Source organism: Camelus ferus, chromosome 15, assembly GCF_009834535.1.
Source record: "Camelus ferus isolate YT-003-E chromosome 15, BCGSAC_Cfer_1.0, whole genome shotgun sequence".
In the NCBI taxonomy this organism is placed as follows: domain Eukaryota; kingdom Metazoa; phylum Chordata; class Mammalia; order Artiodactyla; family Camelidae; genus Camelus; species Camelus ferus.
The window spans coordinates 21,695,311-21,708,820 of NC_045710.1; the positions used below are offsets into that span (position 1 = coordinate 21,695,311).

At 48.1% G+C, this 13,510-nt stretch overlaps 2 protein-coding genes across 2 annotated transcripts in view; both read right to left on the reverse strand.

Annotated features, from left to right (window-relative positions):
- Positions 1 to 2,337, reverse strand: part of CAPN13 (calpain 13) — a 132,128-nt gene extending 129,791 nt beyond the window's left edge. The window contains exon 1 of the mRNA XM_032497297.1: positions 2,300 to 2,337. The gene's annotated coding sequence lies outside the window, so the exon portion shown is untranslated. The remainder of the gene's footprint in view (positions 1 to 2,299) is intronic.
- A 7-nt stretch (positions 2,338 to 2,344) lies between these two features.
- The window catches only part of GALNT14 (polypeptide N-acetylgalactosaminyltransferase 14), a 204,663-nt gene continuing 193,497 nt past the window's right edge, over positions 2,345 to 13,510 (reverse strand). The window contains exon 15 of the mRNA XM_032497301.1: positions 2,345 to 2,475. Coding sequence (XP_032353192.1) covers positions 2,452 to 2,475 — 24 coding nt within the window. The 3' untranslated portion in view covers positions 2,345 to 2,451. The remainder of the gene's footprint in view (positions 2,476 to 13,510) is intronic.

Consider the following 13,510-nt stretch of genomic DNA (forward strand, 5'->3'; position numbering starts at 1 on the left):
AGAAATCACTGCCAAATCTAAGATCATGAAGATTTACCTCTATGTGTTCTTCTAAGAGTTTTATGACTTCAGCTCTTATATTTAGGTCAATGATTCATGTTGAGTTAATTTTTGTATATGATATGAGGTAGGGATTCCTAACTTGCTCTTAACTCCTGCTCCCAAGTTCACCTTGGCTTAGGGTCCAGCCTGGGTCCTGTAGCCTGCTGGCAGTTGCCCTGATGCTTGCCCTGCTAAATGTGTCTTGCTCTGAATCATCTGTTGGTCTGGGACACTTCTTCATCTTATGTCAGCTTCCACGATGTCCATTGCTTGTCTGGGCTGCTATGGCTTGCCTTGGATTGGATCCCATTAGAGAGGACTTCCTGTGAGCCAACCAGCTAGGTCTGTTCCTCCAGCTCCAGCCCATCCCTGTCATAGCTTCAACCCAGGCCCTCTCTCTCCCCAGATACTGAGCTATCCTGCTATTGCATCCAGTCACTCCAGCAGTATCTTGTGACAAAATCAAGTTTCATCAATAAAGTGCAATTGCTAAGGGCATGGACGCTGGAACTGGGGACCAAATCCCAACCTTGCCACTTCCTACATGGGTGGCTACAAGACAGCTACTTAACTTTTTTTATGCCTCAGTTTCCTCCTCTGTAAAATGGGGATAGTTATTATACCTATCTCACAGGGTAGATAGGGCAGTTAAGTGACTAAATACATAAAAGGGTTAAGAAGAGTGCCCAGCACATGGTAAATCCTCCGTGAGTGTTGGCTCTTGAGAATGTGTGAAAAGACCACCTGTCCCCGGGAAGGGTGTTACAACTGACAAGAACAACATTTTAGTTTGAAGGAGCTCATCGTTTTCCTGGGTCCAAGGTTGGGAGGGGTCACCTATCAGACCAAGGAGGACAATAAACCTACTCATGCCAACAGACAGGGCAAGCAAGTAGACACAAGGAGGGAAGAAGGGAGGAGGAGGTGCAGTGCCCAAAACCAATCTCTCTGGTTGCAAAATTCTGTTGGTACCTCCAGGTTAGATACATGGACAGCAAATTCAGTCCCCAATAACTGTGATCTAATAAAAGCTGCAGAAAGCAGGAACTCATTTTGCTGAGTTGTCCTGTTTTTCTAGTTTTGTCCCCCCTGACTTGCCTGCTATTGGGCTCTGGGATAATCTCATTATATCTGATGTAATCACCCTTGGCAGGTTTGTGTCCTGGGGCCAGAATCAAGAAGGTCCCCCAGAGTCACCTACAAAGAAGCCTGAGGGGAGGCCCCCTCCCTGTCACCATCCCCCCTGGCTGTGTCCTTTCCAGAAACGCAGATGATTCATCCTCCTCAGGAGGGAGGTTAGTCACCAGATTTATTGTCTGTCTGAAAAGGCTGTGTGCAGCATGACCAAAATCAAAGGGAAAAAAAGAGAGCTGTCTCAGCAAAATCTGCTGAATCAGAATTAACAAGAAAATCTTGTAACTAATGATCAGAAATTAAAATGTACTCAGGAGCTGCGGTGTTTAACTGAATCGCAGGGCTGCGGGGTGATGATGTGCAGGATAATGGGACTTGAAACAGCTCATATTCTGTGGAGGCAACGGAGGGTAAACTGCTCACAAGCTGATCTAGGTGAGAGGCTGGTTCTGTAGCAACCTGGGGTATCACCCCTGGACAGGATGGTACCGTCCTTCTCTCCATGCCCTGGCCCTACACTTCTCTCATCAAAGGGGCCTTACCTTCCTATAGCACATCTCAGTTTACAATCTAGAACTCATTAGATTCTCATGACAGCCTTGTGGGACAGGTGAAACAACTTAATCTGACATCTCTCCATTTTACAGAGATGAACACTGAGGTACAGAGAGGTGCCAGTAAGTGGTAGGGCTGGACATCAGGTTTTTTATTGGAATTCCTGTCCAAGGCATCCTTGTAAACTAGTTTAACCTTTCTGTAAACCTAGATTTTCATGTATTGTGTATGTACTGAACAGGCTGGCATATATTGGTGTCTCAAGTGCCAACATGTTTGTTTTCTATATTTTAAATGTTAAAAATTGCTTTCATGAAAACACAAGTCAGTTACGTTCTTGCTTACCTAACCCTAAAGGCACTTTAAAAGTTTTACAAAGTAATTCAGATCTGGGGCTGCATGGAACCATGAATGTTTTTAATCTCTGAGTAAATGACTCAGAGAGCAATGGGGAAGGAAAAAGAAGGGTGTAGAGTGAAACAGGCTTGCAGCCTGGCCACACCACTTCACCCTGCAGACGACTCTAACGGCTGTGCCGGATTACCACGATTAGCCACACTTCACATACCAGAGTAATGGATACCCGCGAGGGAGGAGCCTGCCGGTCTCCATGCTGAAGGGAGGCACAGTGTGATTTGATTTGAGTTTTATTTGCAGATGTCTCCCTGGGAAGACGGAGAGGAGGCTGCTGCTCCCAGAGGGGAGAGCTGCATTCTTTAATTACAGGGAAGCAGCAGGAACAAACTGCAAGGAGAAAAGAAACCAGTCAATAGACTGGGCTGCCAGTCTTCCTCTAAGCACTTAGTATTTTTGAGGTCTTGAAAGAGCAACTCTTCTCTATGCCTCATTTTCCACATCTGTAAAATGGGAATAACAATTCCTCCCTTGCAGGGCTATTGAAAGTCTAAAATTATATATACACACACACATATGCAGTGCTTATCCTAGAGTACGGATTTGATGGTAATACATATGATTATTAGTAGGAATAGTAATAGTAGTAGCACTTGTATTGTAATAGCATTTGGCAAGGATTTCCCAGATTTGACTTCACCCTCCTCTATGAATATGCAAAAATACTCCTCCACTAAAACTCCGGCTGAAATCCCATCTCACTGTGACATCTCCCCAAGATGCCAGCCTGAGGTCATCTCTTCCTCCTCAAAGTTCTTTGTCTGCATCACTGATGAGGCCAAACACTGCAGCACCCAACAGCATTCTTTCTATTTACAGGACCTGCAGCCCAGGCAGATTTGAGTGGTTCAGGGTAGAGTGAGGAAGGATATCAGGTTTGGGTGTGTGGGTGGTGGCAGGTGGTGAGGTGGAGGGAAGGGAAGGACATGAGTCAGCTAGGGCAAGTAAGCCCTCCTGAGTCCAGGAGGCCAGTGTGAGGACAGAGAAGAGCCAGATGGGAGGATCATAGCTGAGTGGGGATACAAGGCCTGGCCAGGGCAGTGGGTTGGCAGAAGTTGAAGCGGGCAGGTAGTCTGACTCAGGGACATGTGGCTCAGGACATATGAGCTCTAAATGCAGGCATCAATCATGAGAGGCAAGGGTGTACAGACCCCTGTCAACTAGTCAGTCACCAGAATCACTTAGGGGATGTTCTCAAAACACAGATCCCCAGGCCCCAGCCACTGAGATTCTGACAGTAAACTGGCACACTGTCGGAAGAGAGGATGGGCTCTCCTGCTCTGTGAGTGCAGGCGCTTACCAGGGGATGGCTACAGAAGGTCTCCTAATAGCGCTCACCTCCGAACTTTAAGACTTAATGAAGGTTTACTAAGAGGCAGGAGGTCCTCAAGGCACGTGAACCAGATGCTCAGAAAGTGAGTGTGACGAGCTCACAAACACTGGGTGAAGAAGACTTTTCAAGAAGAAGGGTCCCAAGAAATCAAGGTCAAATCAAGGACAGAGAATAAGCAAAGCAGGCATTTTCTGAACAATGCTCCATGAGGAAATATCACTGCCCTCTTCAGGATGCCTCCATCAGATGGCCCCCCTCAAACAGACCCATAAAGGATGACAGTGTCTGCATGAGAGAGACTGGTGAGAATCAGGAAGTTGGAATCACATATCCTGTTGGCTGGATCAATTTCCAGGTAATTTCCTCTGCAGTAGAAGAGGAGTCTCAGGCTCTAAGCTAAGGTCCACCCTATCAGAGGCTAGGGATGAGCGTAGGACCACTGTGAGAACGTGAGGGTCAAGGTGCATTGGTTAACCAAGTGTATTTATTTCTTCTCCTTCATAAAGCATGCTTGCTGAAATGTGGTAGCCTCAGTTCTCTTCCCTTATCTCCAGAAAACCAAACCTGGCATAAATCTCCCAGGTAGGAAACCAAAAGTGGGTTGTCTAGAGAAACCAGAGGAATCAACAGCAAACACCTACTGATTTTGACAACTGGAACCCCTCACCCCCACAGTGAAAAAGCCAAATCACCTTTGATCACCCTATGGTTTGGCTCACCGGCTGTTTTAGTCTCTCATTCTTCAATACACTCTTATATCCATAGGTAATTGGAAACTTGAGGAAAATCCTCCAACCTGAATGACAACGCAAACAAACCCAAAGAAAAGTAGAGAATTCCATAAAAGGGTGTACAAGGGAGAAAAAGGCCACCTAATAATCAAAGAGACAGTAGAAGAAAAATCTTGAGAAAGGCAGGATATAAGAGTCTCCAAATTGACATTTGGAAATTTCAGAAGACCAGGTATAAAGAGATGGTCCAAAGGCTTCCAGGGAGGAAAATGAAAGGCAACAAACCACAGACAACGCCTGCACCGACATCAGTGGAAGCTCAGGAGCAGTGGTGGAAGCTGGGAGGCACGGAGACAGCTTCTGGCAGACACTATACCATGTGTCTCTTGCATTTCTGAATATCTCGGGAGAGAGGCCCTGACTGCCCTTTGTTTCAGATGAACTACCTTTTCAGGCATGTTTGCAGAGTGAACAACTTTGGAAGACAGAGAGTGTTTCCCTCCAGAGCATAAGGCAGGCATGACCACTATAAAAGATTCAGGTTCCCTAAGCTCCAGGTACCTCTCTTGTAACACAACCCATTGTGTGTGTGCAGGTGTCACCTGGCCCTCTTTATGTTCCCTAGGAGAATGGGGGTTAGGGGAACAGGTGCAAAAAATGCTGATATTCCGGCTTCTCCACTGCTGTGAACAACAAGCTATCCTGTCTCTGACCCAGGAACCTTATGGCTTCATTAGCCTCTGTGAAACAGCAGCCAGCTGGCCAGCTTGCAAGGAGGGTTCCACCCGACCCTTCACAGTTCTACAGTTCTGGGCAGTAATGCCTTCAGAATTCTGAGGGCAAATGGTTTATCACCTTAGAATTTCATGCACAACCAAAGAGAAAATACATGTGAGGTAGAATAAAGACATTTTTACAAAGTCAAATTCAAAAAAATACAATGTGTCCATTTTCGGGTATGCACTCTAGGATGTTGTCCAGCAAAAAAAAAAAAAAAAAAAAAAAAGAAGAAGACAAAAAGAGTGAGATGGATCTTTTTTTCAACCAAATTGGCCTAGTCATCAAATTTCAGTTTTCCACAAACAAAAGACAATTTTTAAAATGTGGTACATTTTGAACTCCTTAGTTATGCTATATATAATACCAGTTTCATGTTTTTCTTGACTAGATTTTTAAAGTTGCACCTTCTGGGGAGGGGGGGGAAGGAAAGAGAACAAGGGGCCTGGGATCTGGAGCTGAAAGAAGTGGATTCCAGTCCTACCTGCCCCGCTATCCCCCCGCCCCCACCTGCGGTGTGTCCTTGGAGAAGCTACTGCACTGCTCTGAAACAGTTTTCTGCTCTGCAGACAGGAAATACCACCTTCCTTATGGGGCAGTTACAGGCAAGGCCAGGGCATTTCATTTCACTGTAGCCTCAGTAGACCCTGGCTGCTTGCGTGGAGTAGGCATCGCTAGGTATTGATTTGATTGGAGCAAATTAAGAGTGATTTCTAAAGGCATTTAAAAATAGAAGCAAATGGCTGGTAAGTGGGGACAGGCCTGCCAAGAAGCTGGAGTTGGACTAGAAATGCTCCTTCAAACTTCTGCTTGTGCTCAGTATTCTAGATTTTTCTTATAACTCTACCAGAGAAATAAAGAAGCCAAGGCAATGCGTTTGGGCTGCTGCAGTTAGAGAGAATGGGTAGACACGAGGCACAGGCGGTCAGACCTGTTTTCCCAGGAATTAGTTTGTTTCATGCTGGAGAATTAGCGCTGGGCCATACTGGGTTCCAATTAGAGAACTCTTCCACATTAGAGTTTCGGGTTGTGGAATCTGAACTACACCCAGTGGTTGGAACACAGCTGCTGGTGCCACCCTGTCTTGCTATAGGTTCCCCGCACCAGGCACCACTTCACAGGTTGGCCATTACCCTGAAGCTGCTTCAGTCTGATGTCCCAAAGCCAACTGTGGCAGGGGAGAGCAGTCAGTGGTCACCCCTCTGGGCTCTCTGCCTACTGCCCTGCCACTCTTAGGAGGGCCAGTCCTGTGCAGAGCACCTGAGTAACCTCGAGGACAGCAGGAGCTCCCTCAAGACAGTTCTGAATGTTCTGAGGTCCTGCTAAGTGTGTATTATCAATTCCCCAGGGCAGCAGGGAGAAGCACCTGACTATCCATCAACAGAGGCTAGGTCTGAGAGGTTTTCATCAGCTTCACGATCCAAGAGGATGTTCTTAGCAGTTAGGATGAACTACTGCCTGCTTGTGCTGCCTAAGTTGCAAGGGTCTGTTCTGGACAGAAAAATGTCTATGACCTTGGCATGGCTGATTGGACAAAGGAGTAACGAGGGTGTAGCTTAACCTGGAAAATCTAGTTTGGTCCACCTGGGGGCAGGCGGAGAGGGTCAGTTCAACATGTGCCCTTTGGGGGCTGATGCTGCCAGATGCAGGTGGGTCTCTTCCTTGGAGGTGCATACAAGCAAATGGGGATCGGGGGATAGATACACGAACAGAGGAGGTGCTGGTTATGGAGTAAGTGCTACATCACCTGTTTGTGGGGGTGCTGTGCTCAGTGAAAGACATGGACACAGAGCCTTCCATGAGGACACAGGGTACCACAGGGACACAGAGGGAACACCTAGCCTCCCTGCATCCCATCTGCTGGGAGGCCCAGAAGTGGGTTCCTAGGAGATGGCTCAGCCTTCCTGTGGTCCCATGTTCTTCTCCAATCTCTAAATGAACCATCACAAGTTCATAAAGATAATGAACTTGTTGTATGTCGTTATATAGCCATCATATTATCACCAGGAATGAGCCAGGGGTTCCAAGACAGTGAGAAGAAGCAGATTTGGGTTCCTGTGTCTGGAATTCCACCCTCTCTTCCTCTTGTCCTATCAGCCTTACCACTCAGCCGTCCCATCTGTCTATCCATCCTTTGAGAAGCCTTCCCAGTCCCTCCTCTGTGAACTTTGTACTCAAGTGACCTCTTATAGCCAAAGTGACCCTGAGCACGCCCTCCCTCCCACTCTCTCTGCCTCCCCCACCGCCCACAACTCTCTCTAAAATAAAACCCATTTTTCTTCACTCATTGTCTTTGAGGCCAAGGTTGGTGGCCAGCTCCTTTCATCATGCTTGTCACATGACAGGTGCTTAGTAAATATTTATTGCTTAGTGATTTACAGATGCATTTGGGGCTGAACTGTCGTGCACTCGAGGCAGCGCGGCCCCTGAGAAGAGGCGGACCGCTCTGCCATGTATCAGTCGGACAACCTTGACTGGTTATTTCACTTCTGAGACTCAAATTCCTCATCTGTAAAATCTGTGCAACCACCTACCTGATAGGATACTGTCAGCATTCCTCAAAGTAGTGACTGTAGAGCCCCAAAGCATACAGTTGGCACATAACTATAGCTCCCCCAATGCTAGTTCCCTTCCCCCTGCCCACCTCAAGGAGGACGGCTGATGGATGGATGGATCTGAGGGTCACCGTGGCTGACAGTTGTCAAAGATGTAAAACGACTTAATGTATCAGCGAGCCATTACTAAGGGCCTGTGCGTGAGGGACTCCCCCGTACCTGCAGCACTTTCTTTCTGGTGTGGACACGAGTGCCTGCCGCTCTATCCTCAACGTGAGAGGCCGCAGAGCCTGGTGGTTAGGAACCCAGACTTCTGGAGTGGACTTCTGGGGCCCGAATCTCACGTCTACTACCAGTTGCTTGACTTTAGGCAAGAGACTTATTAACTTTCTTGGCTTTCGAGTTACTCACTTGTAAGATGGAGCTAGTAATAGCTAGTATGATATTATACAGCTACAATTATCAGGAAGATTGACTAAGTTAAATTCTTTAAAACTCTTAGAACAATGCCAAGCGCAGCGTAAGCTCTGTGTAAGTAGTTGCTATGCTACTAGTCTTCTTTTGTGTGTCTGAAATGTTTTATGATTAAATGCTTAAGCCTGGTTATCCAATCCTCAAATAGAACAATTAAATGTGCGCCCACGAAGGCAGTCGCTCAGCAGGCGGAATAGGACCCATCTGGCATTAAGGCCCTTCCCCCGCCTTGCTCCATCCCCTCCCCTCACCCTCCTTCTCCTCCCACATCTGCCACCAGCATCTCCCATAATCATTGTCTACTGTCCACTCTGACTGATGCTGACATAGTTCAGGCCTCATAATCTTCTTGGGCTACTTCTGGAGTCTCCGGCAGGCCCAGAATCTTGTCACAGAATCTCACCTCCAAACCATATTAACTCTCTGTTATCCTATCCGTCTTCCTCCACTTACACTCTGGTTGATGTTACTCCTTTGCTCTAACACCTTCAGTAGCTCCCAACTACTTATCCAATTAAGTTCAGTTTCTTCTGCCTGGCACTCAAGGCCCTGTCTCTCGCCCTATTTGACCCCCCACTTTCTTCCATGTCTTCTACACCTCAGGCTGCTTGACCTGCTCCATGTTATCTGAGAAAGGCCCATTATTTCCTGCTTCTGTCCCTTTGTTCAGGCTGTTCTTATCACCTGAATGTGTCCCCGTCTATCCTTTTCAAGTGTCACATACATTTGTATGTTTCAAACTCATCTCATATGGGGTCTTTTCTTCCTTTGAACCTCATAGTTCTTTATTTGACCCTCTTTTCTGATACAACGTTCTGTCTAAACTGCTTTGGGTCCTTAACATCATATCCCCTTGCTCAGGACCAAGTGTCCTATAAAGCCAGTTTGGGGAGATAGATCAGACCCCACTCCCTGAGCAGGGGACTCCACTGAAAGGCAGGCAGAAGCCCAGGGTCCTGGGTGCTGGGGCCGAGCTGGACACAGTGTTTTGACAGTGTCTGAGGCAACACCAAAACTGAGAATCACACAGAAGCAGGTTGACAAGCGAAGAGAAGCAGAATTCAGGTGTGAGAGCTGAATTCTTAGGTTAGACAGAAGATTCAAACAGTGTAGGAAGCAGAGCTAGAGACGTTTCTGGTGATGGGGTGCGGTGTGACGGACCCACGAGGGAGGAGAGAGCTTCCGAGGACGCGCAGCCAGGCCTCTGTTACTCACACGCCGGTCCTCTGTTCTTGTCTGTAACACGCTGACACTGAATGACACGGCTTCCCCACGGGGCTCCGCACAGACTGTGGCACACACAGTGGCAGACCCCATCAGTGTGCACACAGGAGGAATGAACATACAGGCTGAGGAAGCTCCAGGCAAGGCAAATGGCTGAAAATGCAGGCAAGGAAGGGTCAAGACCAGCGAGGGGTTCGCCATTTCCCTCGGAACCAAAGAGCAGGGCTCAGAGGCTTTGGGTCCTCTACCAGCCTGGCAACTCCCAGGGGGTCCCCAGTCCTACCCTGACCTCTAAGTGACCTCTGAGGACTGAGGGGCAGCCCTCACCACTCCCAGGCCCTGCCCTCTGCTCTGGAGACTGATGTTTAATCCTCACAATAAAATGATAAGGACAACCTACACTTTTGGACATAATACATGCATGGCTCTGTGCTGAGAATATCACAGGAGTCATTTCATTTAACCTCACAAAAAACATATGAGATAGGTACAACTATGAGCCCCATTCAGAGAGGAGAAAGTTGAGTTCAGAGAAGTTGAGTAATTTGCTCCTTGTCACACAGCTAGGAACTGGAAGAGCCAGGATCTGAACCTAAGTCCATGAGGCCAGCTACTGCACTTTACAGGAGCATGTTGGCCAAAGAAAAAGGGGAGACCAGGCTTTTTTCTTTGTCAGGTAGGAGGAACTGGGACACCATTCAGTTAACGGGGAGGAGGCAGCAGGGGCAGGGCAGGGAGGCATCACTGAAGGAGCAAGAAGGGAGGAGGAGAATCAAGGCACAGGCGAGCAGTGCGGGGGGGGGGGGGGGAGAGGCAGCAGCCCAGCTGCTGGGGGAAAGAGGAGGGAGTTCGTTCCAGGAGACCTCAAACCCCTCCACTAAATGAGGAGAAAGTTACTTTTAGTACCAGGCAGGGGCAGTAGGAGGAATTTGGGCCTGGGTGGAATGAAGGTATTCAGTCTCCTGGCTGTGCAGACAGACCTGGGGCATCTCCTCAAGCTCAGGACAGACGGCAGAATGGAAAAAAACGTCCTGCTGAGCTGGTTACCTCCCCAATCCTACACCTCAGCGCTATCTATAAATGAGAGCAGCTTTGGAAAGAGCTGTGTCTCTCTGTCACTCCTATTTAGTCCCTGGCTGTCAGCTCCTTTGGGGGAAGGGACCTCTTCTCTCCTCTATCCTAGGGATGAATGAAGCCCCACTGGTGAAGCCACTTTGCCTTCTGGAGGGAAGGGAGACGCAGAGCAGCTGATGCCCCAACAGCTTGCCGGGCCATCACCAAGGGCAGCCCTTGGCCCCAGCTCTGTGGCCGGCCCAGGGAGGGCTGTGCTTTGGAGGCTGGAACTTCTCAGACAGACTTCTGGCGAGCCTCCTGCCGGGTGTTCAGGGCTCCCTGTTGCACTGGGCAGTGAGTTATTGCAGCCTGTTATCTTCAGCAGCAGGTGGAAGCATCCTGGGCTGCTCTCCGTCCTGTGAGCGAAGCCAGGGAATATTTACTGGCTCTACTGAAGAAGGTAACCAGCCCTGTCACAGCACAGAGGATGCATCTCTCACCCAGGGCTTTTTTTTTTTTTCCCCTCCTCTCTTTCTTCATTATGTTTGTAATTTTGTTTTATTATTTCCCATTGGAAAGCTGTGAAATGAAAATGATGCAATCTACTGCTGTGAAATAATGTCGTGCTCTAGTCCTTTTCCAATAAGCCCTGAGGTTTGCACTGTGACGGCTTCATTAAATTAGTCGGTTCCATGGCAAATGGAAAAGCGCTTGGAGCTTTGGATTTTGCTAATCCAAGTTGGGCTGACTGAGACCTTAGACCACCGGGGAGCTTGAGAGGTTGGCTCTGCCTGCTAGGGAGAAGAGGTTCCCACCCATCGTGTGCGACAAGGCCACCATGAGAGCACAGCTGCTAGAGCTCTCACGCAATCCCTCTGCGTGCCAGATGCTGCTCCAGGTCTTGTCAGGTGCCAAAGGAACAGATAGGTCAGGGTGCTGTCTCCCCAGGAAGCAAATGTGCAGAATGGGGCAAGGGAGGAGGCTTAACTCTGCCGCAGGTAAACACAGGTAAAAGGTGAGCTTCTCCCTGAAGGCCGGCCAGGACTCTGGTTGCCAGGTGCCAGGGAATCTGTCTGAGATACTTGCAGAGGAGATGCAAGTGCTCCCCTCTAACCTCCCATCACCATCCCTCGGCGTTTCTGAGAACAGTCTCTCTTGCCAGGCTCAATTGCAGTATTAAAGATGTCCATGACTGATAGTTCATTCCAGCGAGCACTTTCAGTATTAAACTCTGTCATTATGAAGTAAAATATGCATGATCCCTAAATCTGTGTGTATTATAACAGGATGTCATTGTTATCAATTTGTCTTCCCCGTCCTCCATTTCTGCCTTTGCTGTCTTTCTCAGACTCTAATGTCTGATAGCTAGAGCTGGGAGATAATCAGGAAGCGGTACTAAAGAAGCACAGGCTTGTTCTCTGACTCACTGATATGGTCCCAGAGCCAGTGGGAAAGACAGTGGTGACAGCTAATTATAGCACTAAGGAATTCTGGTCTGAGCTGACCCGGGAAGCCCCCTCCCACAAACACACATCATCAGTATGGGGTAAAATATAATAAAATGATTTGAAGTCACAGCTGCATTTGAAAGGAAGGAAAGAAAAATTCCAGATTCCAGAAATGAGTAGGAATTCAAAGCCAGCATGGTGAATGAGCGTTGGAGGGGAACTGAAGCCAGATGTGTACAATCAGGGCTGGGGTTTCAACACCCAAGTGGCAGCAGATATGGAGATCACCACATCGTGAGTGGCTAGGGCCAGAAAGGAGACCCTACATTTAGTCGGGTGCTTAGAAAGGCTCAACAAACCCCACCTACCAGCTGGGTAAGTGGTGACCGCACGGGAAGCGGGATAACAATTTGGGTAGAGAAAGGATAATCTGTGAAGGATCAAAATCCAAGCTTGTGCCAACATGGCTGTAGGGTCTGGATTCATAGCATTTTCACAGTGTGCAGACTACAATTGGAAAAGTCAGTGTACAAACTGGTTTGAACACAATGGAACCCAATGGAGGCAAACTTAAACCTTCCCCAAGGCATGCCTCCACAACCTGGAGGAAACAACTCCCGCTGAAGATGAGCTCACACAGAGAAATCACACAGCACATAAGAAAAGAAACAGCCAAGAGAGTGAGTCTCAGATCCAATATGGCACCCAGCTTGGCCCATCCACTCAACACCGTTATCCCTCTGACTCTATCCAGCCGCTAGAGAGTGCCTGAAGCCCTGACTCTTTTTTTCCAGTTCATGAGTGTATATAATGCATGTATAAATTCCCTTCAGTTAATTTGCACACCACATCAATTAGACACTGAGAAACGTGTACTGTTCACACCTAGCCAGATGTGATCCCTGCTGATGGGTTGCTACCACACCTGGCCACCTATCCCCTGGCAGTGTGATGAGGCTACCCTGGAGTGGGGACTCTCCAAGCTCGGTTTGGGGTCTCAATCTCACAAGCCCATAAAATATGAAAAGCGTAGGTCCTTTTTTATTTTCATACACTGACATTATTGACAAGCTTTCACTCTCACCCACAACTACCAGTGGCCTCCAAAGTGGATGTGTCAGGTTCCTGAAATCTGGTATTCAAACTCAATGATCACAGTTGACCAAGGACTCTAATGCAGCATCCGCCAAAAGACATGACCTCCAGGCAAAGCTTGGCCACCGCTGCTCAGAGACACGACTGCAGGATGCAGGCATCTCAGGCTGGAGCAGGTTGCTGTTCGCCCAGGGATCATCAGCTTTGTCTTGAATTGGTGGAGCTGTGGAACTGCTGCTATTCTTGCTTTTAAATCACAAATTGCTCTTGCCTTGGCTTCATCACCATCAGTTTAATGGTGAGAGGGTGCCTGGAGAACCCTACGCAGCTATGTGATCCCTATTTGCATTAACTTCTGTTTTCCACTAAGGAGGCCTTAAGATGCACACCCTGCAGCTTGCATGTGAACCTTCGATATCTCCATGAGCAGATTACCCCCACATCCTTCACAGAGAGTCTTCGTTATAGTCCCAAGGGCTTCCACTAGGAAGAGGCAGGTCAGTGAGATCACTAAGCGTTAGCTTTTCTGCCACATTAAAGCAGCTGAGATTAAAAATAACGTTTGTCCCTCTGGGGCTGAGGCCTCCATTTCTGCTACCCCACTTCCTTGGGTGTTCAAGAGAGATCTATGGCCACCTGCACCCTGTGACCTAAAGGGCAGTAAATAAGTAACAT